General features: G+C 38.0%; 1 protein-coding gene across 2 annotated transcripts in view; it reads left to right on the forward strand.

Moving 5' to 3' along the window:
* LOC109068939 (ADP-ribosylation factor-like protein 15) overlaps nt 1-11,552 on the forward strand; it is a 47,853-nt gene extending 36,301 nt beyond the window's left edge. For both annotated transcript variants that reach the window (XM_042764797.1, XM_042764798.1), the window contains exon 5: nt 9,885-11,552. In XM_042764797.1, the coding sequence (XP_042620731.1) occupies nt 9,885-10,037 (153 nt within the window). In that variant the 3' untranslated portion in view covers nt 10,038-11,552. The remainder of the gene's footprint in view (nt 1-9,884) is intronic.
* Nucleotides 11,553-24,133: the final 12,581 nt, after the last annotated feature.

Genomic DNA, 24,133 nt, shown 5'->3' on the forward strand with positions numbered 1-24,133 from the left:
TAAAACTCAACAAGCTTGTCTGTATCATTTGAACAGGAACAGACTCCCTCCACTCAACTTTTTGAAAAATAATCATTATATTTTAAGAGTTCTGTTTTGCTTGCCAACATTGTGAAGAAAAAAAGTAGCCAACCATTTATATTGATGACTTAAAGCCTCAGATCTTTGCATCAACAGTAGACTGAGCAAATGCAGAAGTAGTAAGCAGTAATCCTCTTATGAGTAGCGACTGTTTTTCTACATTTGCCAAATCAGTTAAGACTGTGAGGCAGACACCATATCATGTAATTCATATTCATGAGCAACAATTTTTAAGTTTCAGTGTAACAGGAGTAATTTAGATTGAAAATTACAAGGTCAAAAAAGAAACATGCATGAATCAAAAATAGGGTGAATAGAAAATAGGGTTTCTATTTCAAGCCAACATTTTAAGCTTTTTTTTTTATTCTAAAGTAACTATATTTTATCCTTGTTGCAAGGCAAGTTTATATTCAATATTGTCTGGTTTCTTTGCATAGTTTTGCTTATTTGGTTTTGGAGATTGCATAACCTGTCCATATTGGCATCTGTCTAATTTGACTTAATTTGCCTTCTGTCACCAGAAAAACTGATTTAGATGCTTTTCTAAGCCAGTCTTACAATTCTGAGGAAATTCAATGGTTTCAAACCAGCACTCTAGTGTTGACCAGTACAGGTGTGTGTGTGTACTTTTTAAATCCCTTCCTCATGCTTAAGAGAGACTCTTGTATCTTTGATATATGGTAACCCTGGAGCTCTATGGTCCTCAAATGTAAGGGCTTGGCAGTTGAAACTCTACCCAGCAGAGTCACAGTCACTGGTGTAATTTACTGCCCCCGTCTCCCCATCTGCTCTTTGGAAGCAGCTCCCCCATGTGGTATGTATAGCAAGGGGTCAATGTCTTACCTTTAAAAGAACCGCCCGGTTTTCCCCTGCATGATCCAAACCCCCCTCCCCTTCTCCTGTGGCTGATCTCACTGGGTTGTGATTTAGAGTAATAATAAAATTACCATGGCTCTGGAAGTAGACAGGGCACCCGTAACATCTGGCTCTAATAAAGTTATGAATGAGAGAGATGGATGCACACAGAACCAACATGAGTGGGAGACGTACACAGACCCCAAGCTCCAGAACTGGACCTGTTTCATATGACAGATGTCTTCAGGTCCTCTCCACTAATGCATACAGGTACCATTGATTTGACATTGCTTTCCTTACAGAGAGAGAGCTGGAAAGCAAACATATTTTGTGTTTGGCTCATCTTCTCATGTCCTCATTGACCCTCTTGATTTGCTTTTCTCATTTTCAATACTCATACAACCTGCTTGCTCAAGGATACTCTCATTCCTGGACATTGCTTTCTCGCCAAATTCATTTAGCTTTACAATGGAATTGAATCTCAACGTGTTGACCAACATTGAGCAATAAGATGTACAACATACCTTAAGGCACTTTATGTAAGTGGTGCTGAGTGGTTTGTTGTCAATCTCTGAAATACATTTGAGAAAATGGGTGAAGAAAATCTTAGAGAAGTCCTCATTGCCATCAGGCGCCATCAATTGAATGTTTTTTGGGGGGAGGAATTTTTCCCCATCCTGAAAGATGTGTTTGAGATGTGAAGACAAAGGCCATCTTGTGTGCCTGAAGGAGGCTGAATTGTGGTAGAACTGGCTGGCTGGGTGGACTCTGTATTCTGTCTGGCCTCGAAAGAAACATGCTGGCCAGACATTATTGTGTGGCTCAGCTGGCAGCCTGACTCAGGGCATTCTGCTGAGAGAGGCCACTGGTGCTGCCACTAGGAGTACTTCTGTCTGGTGGCAGTGCCCAGTGTCTGAACAACCAGCAGCCATCTGCTTGAAGACCATATGGTCATAGATCCCGGATAGACTATGCAGTTGAAGTATCCAAATTCTTGCAGTCCAATTTTGTGTTTTTTGGACAATGTGCTGTATCGAGATTATAGCACGCAAACCAGAGAACAACTTGTCATCGAGATCACAGTAAATAATTTATTGTGGTGTACAAAGCATTTCACAGGGAAACATCATGTGCTGGAACATCTTATAGTTTCATGATGGCAATTATTGTCCTTTCCTCTGCACTTTGAGCAGAGATAATGTATAGAACAGACTGTACGAGCAAGACAGTGCTATAATAGAAGCATTGACAGAGGAGATTCAGGGGATGTGTAGACACCACCATGTGTTTGATCATCACAAGCTATCTTTTTAGTAGAATGCAGTGCCCCATAATCAACCCACACTGCTTTACAGTACCTCAGAGATAGTGCTGGTTCTTGGCCGTGTCCGTGTTTCCAATGACTTGAGCACTGAATGCTGATGTCTGATTGAAGGTTTCGCATTCAACTGTCAACATTTAGCATTTCTTGGCGTATCTCCTCATTAGTCTCTTTTAAATCTTTTGCAAGTTCTCTGATTTCTCTTCAAGCTAAGAGGGCTGTCTGGAAAGTATCCAGCCACATAATATTAAAAAGTACGAGATGAGAGATGCAATACGACGAAAACAGCCGCAGCTATGGGCAACAGGTGATTGGCAGCTTCATCCCGACAATGCACCCACCTATGCATCATATCTCTTGCAGAGTATTTTGTAGAAATATCAAATCAACCAGGTGACTCAGCCCTCCTACAGCCCAGATGTGGCACCCTGCAACTTCTGGCTTTTCCCAAAATTAAAATCACCTTTGAAGAGGACTGAGACGTTATTGTCCTATGTATAACGTTTCTTGTATCTTCTACGATAAAATCTCTATTTTTCATATTACATGGCTGGATACTTTCCAGATAGCCCTCATATATACAACAACGGTTTTCAGTCCTGGTCCTGGGAACCCAGCACTCTGCAGATTTTGTATGTCTCTCATATTTAACACGCATGATTCAGATTATCAGCTTGCTAGGAGAGTTCCATGAGCTGAAGTTCTTGTAGAGTTTTTGTTGTTGTAGAGTTCAGAACTACTCCTTACTGCAGATTTTAATGTGGTAGCTAGTTAGCTAAACTGTTGTTGTTCAGAAAACTTGGTGATCAATCTGGTGACTACAGATTTTTATGTACCATGTTCCTTGACATAGTAGGCTTCTGGTTCTAGATTGGGAAGCCTTTAGGGCCAGTCTGGAACCAGTTTTTCTAACCCGCAGTGGTTCAAGAATGGGCATCTGTCCAATATGCAATATGTGCAAAGGTTGCACCAGATTGCTCATCTTGTAATAGACTATTTTTACTTTTGCAACCCCATTTGGCCTGCAGAAACCACTCTACTTGAATCACGTCTCACATTATCAACTGCTACAATTAGGTGTTTTGAACCAATTTGATTTGCAGTCTTGGGAGTCTGAACAGCAAGTCTTGACTAACATTTGCGTTTGAGCATGTCACGCTAGAAGGGTGTGAACATGTGTAAAGGAAAGGGAAATAACATATGGATGACTGTCTGCAGGGGTAGTATCAAGGATTGAATTTTTGTCTATGAATCACCGCTGATATGGCCTGGGGCTCCCGGTTGGGATTATGTTTAGGTAAAGTGTTGTTGAAGATATCCAGGGGGGCAGGTTCAGCTCCTTTTAATATGTTCCTAATGTTCTGGAGCCAGACTCGGTGAGTTTTGAGAACTCTGAACTTCACTTCAGTCATCACCGTAACTCAAACACATGCTTACATAAGAGTCGACCAACACTAATCATGATGACGGGAAGTTATTATTTGGGGGGCGGGGGGGGGGGTTGGGGGCGATCATGGCATCAGAGCAGATGGTGCATTTTCATCTCAGGTGCAGAGATCCAGTGATCGCAATACATTTTGTTCTGTTCCACATCTGACAGCATAAACTGTCTGTCTGTTGCAGCTTTGTCTCTTTGTTCATGTTCTAGATTTGAAAAGACGTTGCTGTCAAGAGAGATTGAGCAATACATAAAGCGCATGTATACACCTCTAATACATGCACATGTATACCCATGTTGCTTGGCCAGCACTTTTTGTTTTGAAACTTGAACACGATTTTGGCTGAAGCTCTTGTTCTGAGCTACTTTGTCAGGAATGTTTCTTCACTGAGGAATCCCCAGCGACAGGGCCTTCATTGCCCTGCATGAAATACTGTTCCATTTATTAATATGAAGAAATCTCTTCAGAAAGGGAGTGCAGCCTCCAGCATGTGAATAGAGGGGGCCCATGGAACTGCTGTGGTTTGCTGTGGAATGAGCCTGATTTAACACATGAATAACAGAAACTAGAGCTTCGCAAAACAACTGGACAGAGTCTCAGTATTTGGGGGAGGAGGTGTTCACTCCACTGATTCTCTACAGTGGTCTGCTTCAACTCCATCTTTGGACTGAAAACCTCTTCATGTTTTTGTCTTCGAAACTGATGAATATCACAATGCTTACGCATTCCTATCTTTAGAAACTTATTGTGACATGATCCTCGAAAAGACTCTCCCAATGGTAACATTTGCAGTATGCTGAAGAATTTAGTACTTCCATTGGCAAATTTCTCCCTTTTTAGGCAGCAGGGCTGCAGGTGGTTCTGTGTGTGTGGTTAAGTGTACGAAGTTCAGAGTCTGATGGATATCAGATGGATTTGTTGATCATAGTTTGAGCGGGTTTGTTGATGTGGGCTTGCCAGCAGGTCACCTGTCAGTGCCTTAGGCAGTGCGTCTGTGTGCGTATGTTCTTTCTTTGTGGGTGAATTCCTCAAGTGAAGGTCAGTCCACAAAAACGCACAGGGCAAGAGGACAACCGATTGGCGGTTGGATAGTTTGACCAATAAGAGACCTTGTGGTCTTGCAATGCTGCAGTTAATTAGCTCAATCCCAGTTCCTTTTTATCATGTTGCTAATCCAGATGTGAACCGTCAAGCTTGACGCAAATTGAGTTACTGTAAATCTGCCCTGTGACCAGGCAAACACACTATGAAAGCGCATAGGACAAAAAACGTGTTCACGGCCCCTGACCTGGAACCTGTGAGCTTCTGACTTTGTGAAGGGGTATCGGTAGTCAGGTCTCTGACGATTTAGTCATGGCTTGTCTCTAGTAAGGGTTTATCCCACTGACCCCGGAAAGGCTTCATCCAAACTTGTCATAAACAGAAAGATCTGCAGTAAACCAGGTGTAAAAGCCAATCTGGCTTGAAGAGTGTGGAGATTTAGATGGCGCCATGAGAGCCTTGCACGTGTCCTGAGGTTAGCTTCATCTTGGGCTTTCCCAAGGTTTTTTAGTAGGGACCCATGCTAATATTTGTGTTATATTTGTGTGCTGGTACTGATATCTGATTTCTTAGAACATCCACAGATACCATTCAGAGATCTGCCTTTTAATTTTAATGTCAACTTTTTGTCAATTGTTTTATTTATATCATTTATTCAGAATTTTACTTTTGTTTTTCCTTCTGCAAATCAAAATTTAGTTTTCACCTGAGCCACATTTGAGATCCTTACCATTTCCTTTCCTTACCTTATTGTTTAAGTTTTTTTCACCAGCCTTTGATTGGCACAAAATAACCTCCTCTTCTAAAAAAAAAACTGCTCCAACAACACAACAATAAAAAAAACACCCAAAAAAAACGCATTAATTTTTCTAGTAACGTTGAGTTACCCACAAGGTAGGGTAGGCAATTTCGGAGAGGTTAGCAATTCATAGTTTTAAGTCACGTGACTGAATTTTCTATCTGTTGCAATCCAAAAATATTTAGATCACCTCTCAAAAGAATTAATATATATATATATATATATATATATATATATATATCTATATAATATGTATATATGTGTGTATATATATATATATATAATATGTATGTATGTATGTGTATATATATATGTATGTATATATGTATATATATATATGTATATGTATATATGTGTATATGTATATATGTGTATATGTGGGTATATATATATATATATATATATGTGTGTGTGTGTGTGTGTGTGTGTGTGTGTGTGTGTGTGTGTGTGTGTGTGTGTGTGTGTGTGTGTGTGTGTGTATATACAATACAGACCAAAAGTTTAGAAAGATTACTATTTTTAATGTTTTTGAAAGAAGTTTCTTCTGCTCATCAAGCCTGCATTTATTTGATCAAAAATACAGAAAAAAATGTAATATTGTGATATATTATTACAATTTAAAATAATTGTTTTTAAATTTATTATACTTTAAATTATCGTTTATTTCTGTGATGCAAAGCTGAATTTTTAGGATCATTATCACATGATCCTTTAGAAATCATTCTAATATGATGATTCATTATCAAGGTTGGAAACAGTTCTGCTGCTTAAATATTTTTTCAGAACATGTGATGCTTTTTAAGGATACTTTGATGAATAAAAAGTAAAAAAAAAAAAAAAAAAAAAAAGAAGCTATGTTTTTCTTAAAATATAAATATTTTGTAATAACAATATACACTACTGGTCAGTAATTTGGGGTCAGTAATTTTTTTTCTTTCTTTCTTTTAAATAAAATCAATACTTTTATTCAGCAAGGATGTGTTAAATTGCTAAAAAGTGATAGTAAATAAAATATATTATTAGAAATTGTTTTTTATTTTGAATAAATTATTTTTTTAAAGTATATTCAAATAGAAAACTATTATTTTAAGTTGTAATAATATTTCACAATATTACTGTTTTTTCTGTATTTTTGATCAAATAAATGCAGGCTTGATGAGCAGAAGAAACTTCTTTCAAAAACATTAAAAATAGTAATGTTTCCAAACTTTTGGTCTGTACGGTGTATATATACAGGCAAGCAAGTGAGCTCAGAAAATGAATGCAATGCGCTAAATGGTTAAGCGTCTTCTTTATAATGGTTTTCTATGGGAAAACATTTAATGTGAAACATTGAACATTGCTTTTATAATCTGGATTCATCTGCTTGCCTGTACAAAGTATGCATCGTCAATAAGATGTTTACTGAATTTTAAATATCACTGTCTTACTACATTACTACTTAAACAAACATTGTAAAAATAACTGTCGGTCAGTGGAGGAAAGCCTTGTTTTGCTCTCCATTTGGGCGTTCCTGTAAGGGTGTGACATCACATGAAAACTATGAATAGCAAACAAGCTTTGAATGCAAGATCCCACCCTCCCTGCATAAGCCATGCCCCCTCCAAAACACATGAACGCGCATAGGCAGACCATGAAGCTAAGTTAAGTTAACTTAATCACTTTACTTAGTGATTGCTATTGGGATGTGAAGAGACTTTAAACTAAATCACCTATCCTACCTTTAAGTGTCTGTTGTTAATTTTTTTTTTTTTTTCTTTTTTTTTTTTACATTAAATCTTTATAGCACAATATCGCCAACTACTGGCCTGGCATGCTAGAGTGATGGTGTTTTTGTGTTGTTGCATGGATGCTGTTGGTGAGGACAGGTTGTTTCATGAAACGTAAGACGAAAAATGCTTTTTCAGAAATTTCCATGTATGTGTAAACAAGGTATAAGCACCCGCCAGAGTTGTTCATTCTGACCCATCACTTCTGCCTTGTCTTTTTAGCCATTGTGCAATTTAGAGATGATACACATTCTGCTGCATCAGCTGTCGTCAGACATACCAGCAGTCTGTATCAATCTGTATCATCTTTAAGTACTTCTCATGAACGTCACTGGCAGACCATCCTAAACCTCCTGTCTTCTGCAAATGTTACATTTGCTTTTTTAAGTCTGGATAGGTTTCACTGTGAAACAATAGACAAATATGGCTTTGCATTCCAAGTTTGTTCTTGCTCTTCGTAGCAGCAGGATTGTGTAATTTTGTAGCAGTGAAGTCCCAGACAGGGAAATCTTAATCAACATTCTTGGCATAATAGGAAAGCTTTGGCTCAAAGGATGTTTTATTTGATTATTTAATTAATTTTTTTCCCCTCTCATTGCACCCTCAAAGGGAAGTAAAAAATTCCACCAGCTTTTTTTGGCCCCTTCCCGCTGGCTGTCAGTTAAGCTCAGAGTTTTCCTACTAGATGTGACACTGATGCCATATATTTCAGTGCTGTGAGTGAGTTTAAATGTGGAATCAGAGGCCAGGCTTGACGAAGTGCTCCTGGTGGAGTGGTCTCTCTCCACAGCGGGGAGGTTTGGGGCTGAGCCAATCAGATGATGAGGTGGGCCAGCTTCCAGAAACACAGCCAAAACAAGAGGAAAATAGTGTGTTTCTTTTGTGTCAGGAATAATGTGTGTGTAGCATTTAAAATGATTTAGCCTTCCAGCCTTCACTTTTCACACCTGTGCTAGTGGCTTACTCTATATTTATTCTGGGCTTCTTTAAGTCCCCCGAGGTCAGAGATCAACGATTTGGGTAGAGGCATAACTTAGGAGCTGAAGGGGAGAAATCACTTTGACAGGGACATTTTTGGATGTGTTGTTTGTGCTGTTGTTGTTCATGCGAAGGTCAAGGTTTTCCTGGCATCATGCTACTGTAGTTCAACCTAAAATGATTATTCTGTCATCGTTTAATCGTGACATTTTAAACTTGCATGACTTTCTTTCCTCTGTGCACACAAAATATTTTATTAATGTTATGTCCATAAATTGGGCCCAATTTTGTTATCCCTTACATACAATGCCACAGTAATAGATTTCTTTTCAATGAATAACAAAAAAAAAATATTTTTACTTTAAAGAAAAATTTGCAAAACTAAACTGATTTTTTAATATTTTGAGTATTTGAATACTTGGTAGAACATGTTAATAGTTAAAGTGGAGAACTACACATGTGGTTACTCTGATAGGACACAAAAATAGCTCAAAAAGTGTTGAGAATCGAATGCAATGACATTCAGACATAGTTTTTGTATGCAGAAATTTCCAAATGTCTTTTAGGATCACTGTACATGGTACACCTGGCTGTTTTAATTTTCAATAAGATGGTTGTAGATCTTTCCTGAAGCGCTTCAAGCATGGAAATAGCTCTTGTTGAAATGTTTGTGTTTGTTGCTTTCTTTTGTTGCCTTGGAAACTCTGAAAACACAGAGCTGCTTATAATCAGAAGAACCTTTCTTTATCTCATGTAATGCTGCAATCAGTCCTGTGATATTAATGTCTCTCAAATCTTATGTTAGTCATGTTTGCTAATCATAGGGCTGAAAAAAAAAAAGATTTTTTGAATTTTTCTCTCCTGTTACCTCAAGTTTTCCTCCACATCATCTACCGTAGCAAACACTGATCAGTGGAGTGCGCGCATTCCTGTCTCCCCTCCCATTTCTGCCCCATTGAAAAGGACTGGCGCTAGTACTACAAGTTTGTCCTCATATTCCCCTGGCTAATAGATTGGAATTTCTTGGCTGATACCTCATATGTTCTAACTTCAGTTGAATAAAGATCTAGTTGTTTCATTTTGGAACTCATTTACAAGCTGAATATTTACAGATACAATTTATCCGGCGCTATTATTGGTCAACAGGGGAAACTTGGTCTAATATGACCACCCCAGCCAAATGTTTGTTGAAAACTCTTTTTAAATCTATAAACTAACAGTCTGATCTGAGGATGGATTTCAGTACAATGCTATTATAATATTAGTTAGATAATTACCCAGATAAAGATTGTAAGTCGACACATGCTAGCAGTGTTGTTAACTCGCCAGTCATGCTAACTCCAGCGTTTGTCAGCATGCAAGCTAATGCTTTGCAGATTTGATTCATGTCTTATTAGTAAATGAGGTCAATTACAGCAGCAGTTCAGGATAACAGATTTTACATTCAGCATCACGTGGTGACCGTGAATTATAGGAAACAATATAGTTTTTTTTTTTTTAAATACTATATTGACAATTTTAATTTCTAAATTTTTTATTTAAATCAAGTTTATAGTGTAAGCCGTCTGCACCAAACTAAGCTTTATTTCTTTATCACACAGATAAAGAAATACTTTGAGCTGGAACCTCTGGCACGAGGCAAGAGCTGGATTCTGGATGGCAGCACGGTGGACAGCATGGACACGGTGAAGGAGAGCTTTGGTCAGCTCATTCATCTGCTTGAGGAGAAGGACCATGAGATAGGCAGGATATGACTCGGGGACGACATCCCAGCACCCCTTAGACACTACCGAACGCCAACTCACCACAGGCCGGCACATGCCGGTTCAGCCTGGCTGTTGTGTATACTACATTGTTACTGTGGTGAAACAATTTGAGCCATGGGGAAAAAAAATGGACTATGGTAAATCCTCATGTAAGGATGCATATCTGCAGAAAAAGAAGGTACCTCAGCCCTTAAGTTTGATACCTTCTCTTAAACCACATGTGTAAACCCAGAACAAGTGTTAGACACACGATTACCATTCTCAGTAAAATGGTTGTATCTGTCCTTTTTAATACAGACCTTGTCGCACATTGCTTCTAAATAGATGATGTAATCATATGCTTGGTCACGTAGGGCAACTGGAAGTCACGCAGTCCATAGTTTGTTTTCTTAGCACAGCGTGTGAGTGATTGTGTGAATGATTGTTTGCGAGCGAGAGAGACATGCCGGTTTGTACTTAAAAGCCTTAAAGTGAGTACTAATGTATTTTTAAAACAAATGTTTCATTATGTTTTCACAAACGACAGTCTTTAGATGTAATTCAAATAGGCCGTCTTAAATATTTGTGGCTGTGAAGTGAAAAGAAGTGGAATTATGAGTGATTCCTCAGTTGTAAAAAAATAAAATAAATAAAATGTAATATCTCGACACTGCATGGAGCCGCACTTGACGAACCATTGGAGCTTTAGAGTGACCTATAAACGCGCATTTTTAAATTTGGGATCATTGAGGACACCAGTGTTTTCATAACTTGGTCTAGTATTATTTCTCAGCTGATCATATGATCTCAGCTGATCATATCCAGGATTTTGCTCATCTGTCTCTTTATCTTGGATGGTAATGGCTGACAAAGCCCTACTGAAAAATAATAACACTGAAAGAAATTAAAACCATAATCAGCGCTCTAGGTGAACCGTGACACAGCCTTTGATTTTATATATTCATGATGTATTTACTATGTGCTTGTTTGGATATCACGTTATTTGTTTTTGAATTTTTTTTGTATTTCTGTTGGCCCTGAATGTAACACACTCTCTTTGCATAACCACACCTCCTCTAGTCTACATGTTTTCCCATTTGGATGAGTTTCTAGATGTATGAATGGAGGAGGAAGTTAATGCAAGAGCCCAGTCTGGTATTAACCAAATCATTCATGTGCCACATCAGCCACACTTCCAGAAACAAGCATCATTTGACAAACACCTTGAATGCATAATCGTCATCAGACTCGGGCAACATCTTGGGTTTTATTTATATCTACTACAATTTTATACCCTCCAAACCAGTTCAGCTGCCTTTTTGTAATTCAAATATTTTTACATTGTTACAGATTAGTCACTGGAAAGACATGTGCCTGTCTTTGTACTGGAAGATAAAATGTCTAGGTGGACTTTTAGGCTTTTACCAAGGTGGCATCAGGTCATTCACATGTTTGACAGTGTTTGTGTATTTATGCATAATTTCCACTGAGCAACATGGAAAATAAAGGCTGAAGAAGGACAAATGTGTTGTCTTTCATCATTTACTCATATGATGATATCATGTTTCTGTGGAAGCCCGTTTCCGCCACTAAATAAAAAATAAAACAAGGTAATTGCGACTTTTTATCTCACAAATCAGACTTTTTTTTCTCGCAATTGCGAGTTATAAAGTCGGAATTACGAGATATAAACTCAGAATTGCGAGTTATCAAGCCAGGATTGCGAGACATAAATTTGCAATTCCGAGAAAAAAAAGTCAGAATTACGAGATATTAACTCAGAATTGCGAGTTATAAAGTCTGAATTGCGAGAAAAAGTCTGAATTGCGAATTTATCTCACAATTCTAAGAAAAAAAAGTCTGAATTGTGAGATAAAAAGTCGCAATTACCTTGTTTTATTTTTTATTCAGTGGAACAAACTTCCGTACCTTACACTTCACTTACTTGACAAATAAATAATAAAAAAAAACAAACTACACACACCACAACAACCACCTCCCTTTCTTTCCTTTTTTTTTTTTTTGTGCAAACATTTTTAATATATTAACATCTTTTGCCTTTTTACTAAGAAATATTAATAAAAGAATATGAAAAGTAGTTAAATGAATAGTTCAACCAAAAATTGTTAGTTCAACCAAATTCTTTTTTTTAAATGTACTCACCCTCAGGCCATCCAATGTGTAGTTGAGTTTGTTTCCTCATCAGAACAGATTTGGAGAAATGTAGCATTACATCACTTGCTCACCAATGGATTCTCTGCAGTGAATGGGTGCCGTCAGAATGAGAGTCCAAACAGCTGGTGAGCAAGTGATGTAATGCTACATTTCTCCAAATCTGTTCTGATAAAGAAACACTCAACTACACATTGGATGGCCTGAGGGTGAGAACATTTTAAGCAAACTTTAATTTTTTCAATGAACTGTTTCTTTTCACTTTTTTTCTTCATGATATCAAGATGCCATCCTTTTATTTCTGACTTCATGTTCCTAAATTTATAAATATACATTTAAATTCGGAATTCAGATCCAGATAAATGAGCATCATTTCACTGACCCATTTACCAATAAGTTTAGTTGCCTTCTTTGATATTTTACTTTGTTTTGGTCATCTGGATGGCTTTGAGCTCGCTACTGACTAAAGCGTAAGGAACGCCAGCATCTCTGTGGGTCATCTGCACAAGACTGTTTAGTCAGAGTGTTTCCCTGTCTATGGATTAATCATCTACAGTCATTTCCAGCTGTCCTCATAACCCACAAAACTATGAGATGGAGGCAGTTTCTTTTCATTGGCTTGAAGGGATTCCTATAAATCAGACTCTGAAGTTAATATATCCATGTATTCAATAAACATAATGTATCCATGCCCATACAGGAGCTTAACAAAACCAGATCTAGCTAAAATGTCAAATGACACATTTATAGATGCTGGGGATATAAAAACCAAACAAAACAGAGGGGACAAAAACAAAATTAAATAAAAAAAGTCCCTAACTTCAGGCAACCGGGACCACAATCTCTAGACCACCTTCTTATACCATGACTTAAAAGAAACTTTCTTCTAGTTTCGGGTGACAGCAGACATCCAGAAATATAATTAGGCACCTTAGTTTAACCTCTCTCTCATTTCTCCTTGACCATAGGACAACTAAAGTAAAAAGCAGCACAGACACTGATGATCACTTAATAATCTCTAAATACAGCATGAAAATTGTCCGTGACTTTGCTTTCTGGGGGCAGACAGAAAATTATTCCTCTGATTTTCAGATCTGACTGACAAAACCTGTTCTGACAGTATGAAATGCAAATGAAGCTGTTCAAAGAATGAACTTCTGAAAAATCCATCTTTTGGTAATGGGTATTGTGTCTGGCGAAGAGACATTATCTAAAATAACCTGAGACCATATGAAATGACTCACTCACGCTATCCCAGACGAATATTATTATGCAGACAGATGAACACTTGGGATTAATCTTTAAACTTTAACCATGTCTGAAGAACTTCACAAAGCTGTCTGCAAGACAAACTTTCAATATTTTCTTCTTTTTCCCCAGTGTCATTCTGTCTGACAGCCTTACGTTAATCTTCTTAAAACCGTCACTACTCTCTATCACACCTGTGCAATGGGAGAGTTTCAGAAAGTTTTCTTAAACTTAGGTATTATTAGTTTTCTTTAGCAGCTCTTTAAAGGGATACTCCACCCCAAAATTATTATTTTTTTATTAATCACTTACCTCCATGTCATTCCAAACCCGTAAAAGCTCCGTTCCTCTTTGAAACACAATTTAAGATATTTCGAATGAAAACTGGGATGATACAGAAGAGCCTACGCAGCATACGGTTATATGGAGAGACACAGAGGAGACTGTTGACAAATGAATTGATGAATAAAGTCGTTATTTGTGTTTTCTTCGCTTAGAAAAAGTGTTCCCGTTGTTTCATATAACCCAGATTGCACGTCTAATGGCAGATGGAGTATTCTGATGACGACTTTCATACCTTTCATGGACCTTGACACTGTTATTTATTTGGCAGTCTATGGGACAGTCACAGGCCTCCCGGTTTTCATCCAAGATATCTTAAATTGTGTTCCGAAGACGAATGGAGTTTTTACTGGTTTGGGGGTAAGTGATTTTTTGGTGGAGTATCCCTTTAAGAGATAGTTTGCCCAAAATGCTGTCTGTTTTATGTGGAACACTTATGTGGATATAACTGTTTTTGTCCATGCAATGAAGTCATTTGGACCCCACTGACTTTCACTGACTTGAGGGTGAATAAAAATGACAGAAAGTTCATTTTTGGTCGAACTGTCCCTTTAAGGCAAGATACCCCATGGGTAAAAACATATAACTAACAGATATCAGCATATCTTCCCCAGTTGGTTGCTTATATTCACAATTGCAAAAATATTTAGTATGACAGGTTTTCTAAAATGTTTATGTTTTATATATATGCAAATGAGATGCTATTTATTTTAATGAACACTAATTTTTATATATTTCAAGAACAGAGATTTAAACATTGGATGAAGCCAAGTTCAAAATTCTTGTTCCATTTTCTTGAGATAATAGAGTCAAAGAGAGATTTTGGAGCTCTTTTTATCACAGAGAATTATGGAAACATTATGGAACAATTCAGCCTTTTTTTCCCCTCGCACTAAGGAGAAAAATAGTCATAACTCCAATATATAGACACAGAAAAAGTCAGAACAGTGAGATAAAAAGTTATAATTACTTTTTTCATTCTTTATTCTCTGAAGGAATAATAATAAAAATAAAAAAAACTTCGACATGTATTCAAAAAAAAAAACTCAGAGAAAAAAAATCTGAATTGTAAGATTTAAACTCAGATTTGCATGAAAAAAGTTGCAATTATATTTATTCCTTATTTGAGAAAAAATAGAATTTTGAGATGTAAACGTAGAATTCTTAGAAAAAAGTCAGAAATTTGAGTTTATATTGAAAAATTCTGACATTTTTTGAGAATTGTGAGAAGAAAATTCTGAATTGTGTGATAAAAAGTTTTATACAGTATATTATCCTGTGGCAGAAACAGGCTTCCATAGAAAACAACAGCCAGAAAGAAAAAAAGCATGTTTTTAGAAATAAAATGTTATAAAATCTGGCAAACAACATATGAACAAACCCCTCTGTGAAAACCTTCCGACTATAGATAGGAATACAACTGTAAAGTTCAGTAAGTGCTACTGAAGTATAGATTTCTGGCTCAGTGCAGGAGAAAAAAACTCATTTTGAAAGAACAGCCTTTAAAGACAATGTAATTGAAGTCTACATGCAAATAAAGCACAATAAAATAAACAGAACTGTATTTTGGATAATTTCTTTCTACTGCTCTGACACAACACATTACAAAAAGCCAAACAGCCCCCCCACCACCCCCAAAAATGTGCAGGAACAAAAAAAATCAGCCATAATGAAACTAAAGAATCCCAAAACTGCAATTGAAAATGAACTTAACTAGGCCATAGTTACTCAAAGCAAAAGCATATGCGTCTGAAAAGCAATGACCCTTTTGCATTGCTTTTTCCTTCATGCACATTAGAAATGTGCAATTCCTATCGCTGCTATACCTCCACAAACATGTTCCCATGACTGATTATAATGAGTTAGGGCTGCAGCTCGCGTTGCCTCCATTAGTGAATGCCATTTTGCATTGTATTGCAACACAAAGGTCAAATGTAAGGACAAAATGTACATTCTCCGCTTTACAATACTGGGACATCAAAACAGGCCTGTCTGGGGTAACGAGGCATGCATGCTCATTTGGGACACTTTCTCCATCAGTGAGTAAGAAAACCTCTTCTTAGTAATGTTAGGACTAACAAAGATAGTCTCTAATAGCGGCTCTCTGTGATCTGGTTTCAAAGCCTCAAGCCAGGATTTAATTGCTGATTGTTTTTAACAGCAGATTCGGCTCCCTCTCTGTTTCGACTATGATTCGCTGTCAGCACACTGAATTTTGAGGAAGCGTATGCCTCTTTTGATGGCTCTGCACATTCCATATCCTTGTTAAAATTCAAACCAAATTTATATGACTGCTAATAGAGAACATTTTTGCAATGGCAAAAACAGTCAACAGCACATTTATAAGCGTGGATTTTCCATACAGGCCCATCACTCACTTGTTCAACAGGGATCTCTGGTTTTAATAATGCTCTATAAACACTTAATACAACAGACTGAGCGTATAAACCAAGATAAAGGTCTGTATATTGTGTGCATAAGGCTGCAACAGAAACTCTGTGGTTTGCTTTCATCAAAAGTGGACAGAGACATGCAGAAGAGACTGTTTTGACTGCTGTCCAGTGCGGCAGAGCTGTTCGATTAAACCCTGAGTACATTTCTCATTCTATTTCCAGGCATCAGACGCACACAGAGTGTGCTAAACCTCAGCTGACCATTGACTGTCTCGCAGACATCGACTGACTCGCACGATTGTATTGAACTCCTATGAGAGACCCAGCGGGGATCCGGCAGACTGGTTGCTAGAGAGACTCAATGAACTGTCAGGAAATGACCCATAGAGCTCAGTTCTCTCCAGACGGGTTCTCTTCAAACATTTTTGCTTGCGCCACAGAACGCTTAATGCTTTTTTAAACACTGTCCTTTTTTTCGTTTATACCTAGAGAGAAAAAGAGTGTCCTCACATAAACGTGGCAGAACACCGTAGACCTTACAAATCAGTGGTGACTGTTTGTACTGCACTGCAAAAATAATTTTCTTAATTATATATACTTTATATATTTTCAATATACTTTATATTTTTTCATATATATATATATATATATATATATATATATATATATTAGGAAAATGTTATAATTTTATATATAAAATTATATATAGATAAATATATATTTATATACTGTATATATAAAATTGTTATTATTTTTATTTTTTAATACTTTTTCATTGCCGATTATAGCAAGTACACAGAAAATTCACTTTGCAACAAAAATAAGAAACATTATATACATCCCACTATTAATTTTGCATTCCCCCTCCTATGGCTATTTATTTATTTATAATGATATATATATATATGTAGACCTACAGGCTTTAATAAAATTACAAACAAAACAACTTTTTTACTTACTGTCTTATTTAGTATATTTAGTATTTTTATAAAACACAGTTTATTGTTAATGGGTCTGTGTAAATGAAAACATACAGCTGTCTTTATATTTTAGAAAGTGTTGCTCATAAAGGGGATCATACTCAATATTTTAAAAACAACTATAGCCTATTTTAACTACATTGTGATATGGAAATCAGTAATGATAACTTATCAGTAGCTGTCATTTTCAAAATCCTTAAGTACACAAAAATTGCTTAATTTTGAGTCGTACATCACTGTAAGTAAGTATAAGTGAATCAAATGCTGATTCATTAGCTCCAAATAGGACTAAAAAGCACTATAAAATTTAAAAATAGTCCAGAACACTCAAAACATGGCCCGCATTTTATGGTTGTTTTAAATTATTTAGATTTTTGAAGCTGGTTATCACTATATATGAACTGCTGTTGAAGATTTTCATAATGCTTATTTTCGTAACAGAATTAACAGAATAACAGAATTTGAATTTTGAAGTTCTCACAAAGTCATGAACAAACATTCTTCCAGTAATGTTAATAGAATGATCATTAAAAGTTCTCCGGTCTTCAATAATGTTCTTCTAACGTTAGCACAAAAACATTATTTATACATCGTTTATGTTTGTTGGACATTCAACAAAGATATTTTAGTCGTGGCCTAATGGTTAGAGAGTTTGACTCCTAACCCTAAGGTTGTGCGTTCGAGTCTCGGGCTGGCAATACCACGACTGAGGTGCCCTTGAGCAAGGCACTGAACCCCCAACTGCTCCCTGGGCACCGCAGCATAAATGGCTGCCCACTGCTCTGTGTGTGTGTTCATGGTGTGTGTGTGTGTTCACTGCTGTGTGTGTGCACTTTGGATGGGTTAAATGCAGAGCACGAATTCTGAGTGTGGGTCACCATACTTGGCTGTATGTCACGTCACTTTTTTAGAGCAGGAATTCTCAGGGACCTCTTACAGGGGAGAACATTTTCCATGGACCCCTTCATAATTACAACACTGATTCAGCATATGCTTACTACAGTTTGTACTCTTTAACACCATTGGATCTGTAACATGGAGTCGTGACAACAGAGTAGTGGATCCAAGTGCAGGCTTTATTAAAAGTGTGGTCAGACAGGCAGGGTCAAACAACTACAAACAGGTATAATCCAGGGCAGACAAAAGGGTAATCCAATACACAAGTAAAAGGTTGGGGCAGGCAGCAAATGATCAGAAAACAAGGAACAGTCCAGGGTCAAAAACAAGGCAAGGCAAGGCAACAAGGAACACGGAAACTCTGAAAACACAGAAACTAGGGCAAGACACAGGCAAAACATTTAATACTGAGCCATGTGAAAGAGAGAAACCAGCCTTTAAATAGGGTGAAACAGATGAGGTAACGAGACACAGGTGAATGCAATCAGTGATAATGAGCCTAGGCAAAGGATTATGGGGAATGAAGTACGGGGAAAAGAGGCAAGGGTCTTTAATGGAGTGCCCACTAGCATGGGAACTCCAGCTAGAGATTGTGACAGAGCCCCCCCCCCCCCCACCACCAAGGAACTGCTTCCAGATGTTCCAAACCGAATAGACTAAAGTCCAGGAGGGAGGTGCACAGACGACCAGCAGAGCAGATGGGACCGAAGGTACCCACGGCGGCACAGATGACCACCACAGCAGAACAGACAGGATTGAAGACCCCCACGGCGGAGCAGATGAGTACCAGGGTGGAGGTGATGGAGCTGAAGGCCACTTCAACGGAGCTGAAGGTGCAGGATACCACCAAGGCGGATCAGGCAGAACTGGGACATAGAGCACAGAAAGGTTAAAAACGGCCTCTGTGGCCGTAACAGGATTGGCAGACAGTTCAGAAATGGCATCTTTGACCGTAACAGGGTAAGCAGAGATTTCATGGGCAGCCCTTTTGACTGTGGCTGGACAGTCAGAGAGTTCGGAACCTCCTTGGTCATTACAGGAAAAACAGAGAGTTCAGGACCGGCCTTCTTAGCAATAATAGGACAGTTACAGAGTTCACAGGTGTCCTCCATAGCCGTGACAGGAAAGGCAGAAAGTTCACAGATGGCCTCCATAGCTGTGATAGGACAGGCAGAGAGTTAACAGACGGCCTCTTTGGACATGACAGGACCATCAGAGGGTTCACAGACGGTCTCTTTTGCCTCTGGATGTTCTGCAGCAGAAGCCGCCACCTCTGGAGGAGCTGGAGTGGACGGCTTTGCTTCGGGAGGTTCTGCAGTGCAAACTGCCACCTTGGGAGGAGCTGGACTCGAGTGACTAGAGTCACTTGAACAGGAAATGGCACTCCTGGCTGTGACGAGGGAACTGGAGTCATTGGAACTGGAAACTGCACTTCTGGCCGTGACGAGAGAACTGCAGTCATTGGAACTGGGAACTGCACTCCTGGCCGTGACGAGGGAACTGAAGTCATTGGAACAGGGAATGGAACTCCTGGCAGCACAAACCGCCACCTCTGGTAGCATTGTGGTGGTGTGTGTTGCCTAAACACATAGAATGGCGACCGCCATTACAGGGAGCACTGAGTCTAAGGTAACAGTCTCTATGTAGGCCTGTGCTGAGGCCCTTGGGATGCCCGCTGCTTGCACCGACATCAGCGGTGGATCCTCCATACTGGATGCCAGTCTCGGATGCCTTGGGACGAGACTCCTAAATGGCAGCCATGAAGGGACGAGACTCTGGATTGGCAGTCATCTTGTGAAAAGTCTCTAAGTGGGTGCCATAGTGGGACCAGTCTCTGGAATGGCGGACACTGTGTAAGAATCGCGTTGCTCGTCCACGACCCCCACAATAAAAGCAGAACCACTCAATTGCAGTGCAAGATTGATGTTATGTTCTAATGTCCAGTTAGGGCTGTGCAGCGCATACACAAAATGAGTGGTTCAGATAGTCCTCCCCGAAAATGTATCATTAAACACACCTTGTCAAATGAGGTTAAGTGAGCCAGTTCAATAAAGAGTGACACATACTCCTCAATGGGCCACTCACCTTGATGGAGTCACATAACTTGTGCTGCTGGAATCATGGCTGGGCTGGATAACTGAATAAAGCCGCTGGATCCGGGTATGGCTCAGTATTCTGTAACATGGAGTTGTGACAACAGAGTAGTGGATCCAAGTGCAGGCTTGATCTTAGTGCTGCGTTCGACACCATAGATCATGATATACTCATAGATCGATTACAAAACTATACAGGTATTCAAGAGAAGGCTTTAAGATGGTTTAGATCCTACCTGTCCGATTGCTACCACTTTGTTTATTTAAATGGGGAGTCCTCTCAATTATCACCAGTAAAGTATGGAGTGCCACAAGGATTTGTCCTATGTCCTCTGCTATTTTCAATATATATGTTGCCCCTTGGTATTATTATTATTATTAGAAAATGCAGAATTATTTTCCACTGTTATGGTGATGATACTCAACTATGTATCTCAACAAGACCATATGAAGCTTCTAAATTATCTAAGCTAAGAGAGTGTGTTAAAAATATACAAGATTGGATGACCAATGATTTTCTCATATTAAATTCGGATAAGACAGAGATATTACTTATTGGACCAAAAAAAAAAAAAAAAAAAAAACTGTACACAGAATCTCTTGGATTACAGTTTGCAACTAGACAGATGTACTGTTACTTCCTCTACAGTCAAAAATCTGGGTGTTATATTAGACAGCAACTTGTCTTTTGAAAATTATATTTCCAATGTTACAAAAACAGCATTCTTCCATCTTAGAAACATTGTCAAGCTATGAAATATGTTAACTGTTTCTGATGCAGAAAAGCTAGTTCATGCATTCATGACCTCTAGACTGGACTATTGTAGTGCACTGCTAGGTGGTTGTCCTACATCCTCAATAAACAAGCTACAGGTAGTCCAATGTACATTTCTGCCATATGTACATTAATTAACTGACAGTCACCACTGATAAGCTACTGCTAAATATATTGTGGAAACTTAATTTTCTGTAATGCTGCTTTGCTAAAATTTGTATCTGAAAGTGCTATACAAATATACTTGAATTGATTTATTTGATTGAATTGAATTATTAAAAGTGTGGTCATTAAAAAAGTCAAGAGTCTGTAATGGAGTGCCCTGTAGCAAAGCTCTAGCGAATTTGATATTTTATGTAATCAAAATGTAATCAAATGAAAATGTAACAGTTCCTTTTAAGGTTTAACCTACTGTAAAAATTAAAACATGGATTAAAAATTGTTTGATTATTCCTGTAAAAATTAATTTCGTTACTACTACTACTACTTCTGCTTTGAGAAGTACAGTAGGCTGCATTTTACTGTACAATCCTAATATATTTGTCACAATTTCAAGTTAAACCAAACTCTTATTTTGACAGACTGTCGAGAAGACCTTTGAGTTTCTGTGTATACAGTTTATATATATATTTTTTTTTCTCAAATAAAACCATGAAAAATCTCATGAAGTGACTCTCAGAGCGGTTCTGGAGATGTTATGTAGCTATTTATGTACTCATGTAGTGAGAAAACAGACGCTGAAAACATTGTGAGCATTATGCGGGCTTCAGTAGGCTATGTGTGTAGTAGGCTAGTCTGCATCATTCATTCACACAGAGACACACAGAACATGCAGTTCTTTTAATTAGTTTTAATACAGTTCTTTTAACTTCATTTAAATAGTCTTTTTGCGGTTTAATACTCACAGACACTAGTCCATATTGCGATTTGATTAAGTAGGCTACTGACCCTTTAGATTTATTTCTTAATCTAAATTTCGTGACATTCCATGTTATACAATTCCATTTTGACTGGATTATGTAATCCCGTCTGTGTTTTGTGCATCACAGGAATCATAATGCCCTAAAATTTTTCCGCGGACCCCGACTAGTCAACTGTATGTGTTGCGGACCCCACTTTGAGAACCCCTGGTTTAGAGAACATTCAAGTAACATTCCCATAATGTTTGCAAAGTTATAAAGTTCTCTTAATGTTGTCTTTAATGTTCACGTAGGCTAACCAAAAAAAAGAAAGAAAGGGGGGAAAAACATTAAAAATTAAAAAAGGATGTTTTGTACATTCAGAGAATATTCAGAAATAACATTTTACATTTACATTTACATTTAGTCATTTTGCAGATGCTTTTATCCAAAGCGATCCAAAGCGACAATTGGTGGATACATAAAGTGATTTTTCTTAAAGAGGCAAACAGACACAGGAAGTGCTTGTAGTACCAAGTTTTAGACATTGTTCAAATAAATATAAGGTAGAAAGAGAAGGAACAAATAAAGAGAAAGACAATTGTTTTTTGTTTTTGTTTTTTATGATGAAGTCAAGTAGCTTCGAAAGAGATGAGTTTTCAGCTGTCGCTTGAAAATTGTCAGGGATTCCGCATTCCGGATAGGGGTGGGAAGATCATTCCACCAGCCAGGAATGGTGAACGAGAATATTTTGGAAAGTGATTTTGAGCCTCTCTGTGATGGTACCACTTGCAGATCTCAGACTTCTGGAGGGGATATTGATTCGTAAGAGTGAGTGGAAGTGGGTGGGTGCTGAGCCTGTGGCTGTTCTATATGCAAGCATCAATGTCTTGAACATGATGCGAGCCCAACCGGTAGCCAGTGCAAGGAGATAAAGAGAGGTGTAACATGGGCTCGTTGAAGACCAGTCGTGCCGCTGCATTCTGAATCATTTGTAGAGGTTTGATTGTGCTTGATGGAAGTCCAGCCAGAAGAGCATTGCAGTAGTCCAGCCTAGAAATGACAAGGGCCTGGACAAGAAGTTGTGCAGCATGCTCCATTACAAAGGGCTTCATTATTTAAAATTATTTGAAATAATTTTCATGAGAATTTTAGCAAAATGTTCTTAGAACATATTTTAGTTAGCTGGGATTCCTTTAATAGCCTACACAACATTGAAAACAATCTTAAAACATTTTTTACTTCACAGGTAAATTCATGTTGTTTTAAGTATGTTTTGATTTTTTTTCTGGACATACCTGAACATTTTTGTCATATACTGTAATTTGCACCAAAAAAAAAAAAAAAAAAAAAAAAATTCAATATAAAACTTTACCATAGGAAGGTCAAGGTATTTTAACTCCATCAGCATGACTATGGGAAAAATTCTCTTCTCTCTCCTGTAACGTCAGCTGTTTCTTAACATTGTTATAGTGGCTGCCTAATGTTTTTTCCAAAACAAGCCAGAGACAGTGACACAGAGTTTACTCTTGATTACGATCTTCCTCGTTGCAGTCATTTCAGATATGATTACTCTTCCCTGTTTCTGAGCCATCGCAGATGCTGCCCAGCAGGTATCGGCGAGGCCCGGACGCCCATATTCTCCCATGACAAAACAGCCCGTGCCCACTGCTGATTCAGCTGCCCAGTGAGAGGAGACACAGATCATCCCTCCCAGCACAGACACACCTCACCTTACTGAACACAGCCTCTGTCCATACTTCAGTTTCAATGAAGCCAATGTAAGTTTATCATTGGAAAGAGCTCAACTTAGAGTCTAGAAAGAACTATTATCATAAAACCTATTAATCTGATATTTAAAGGCATCTGTGCACAATATCAGATGAAGAAAAATTAGTTCCCACACTGTCTGAAAAACATCTCTGTGGGTTTGAATTAACGATAAGCATCTAATGAAGCCTTGCAAAGCAAAGAGGTGGTATCGCTCTCCTTTCCAATTAGCCGTCTGTGCGACTTCCTGACAAATTAGTTTCCTCGCTGCAGCTCAGACAGTTCTGGTGGATTCTGCAGAACTTGGATTGGTTTGTGTGTGTGTGTGTGTTTTCAGAGCAATCTGCTTGCAACTAGCAAGGAATAAAAAATTCCCACTTTAAGGACACAAGGTCAGGGCCAGTTAACTTCTTAAAGGTTCTTCAAAATCCCATCACTGAATTACAGATTTAAAATGACAAGATTTACATTTCTATGAAGGTTTTGGAATAATACTTTTTCCAGAGATTAGTTTCAGTGCTGTGTTATAAATCTGA

This window comes from Cyprinus carpio, chromosome A10, assembly GCF_018340385.1.
Source record: "Cyprinus carpio isolate SPL01 chromosome A10, ASM1834038v1, whole genome shotgun sequence".
Taxonomy (NCBI): Eukaryota; Metazoa; Chordata; class Actinopteri; order Cypriniformes; family Cyprinidae; genus Cyprinus; species Cyprinus carpio.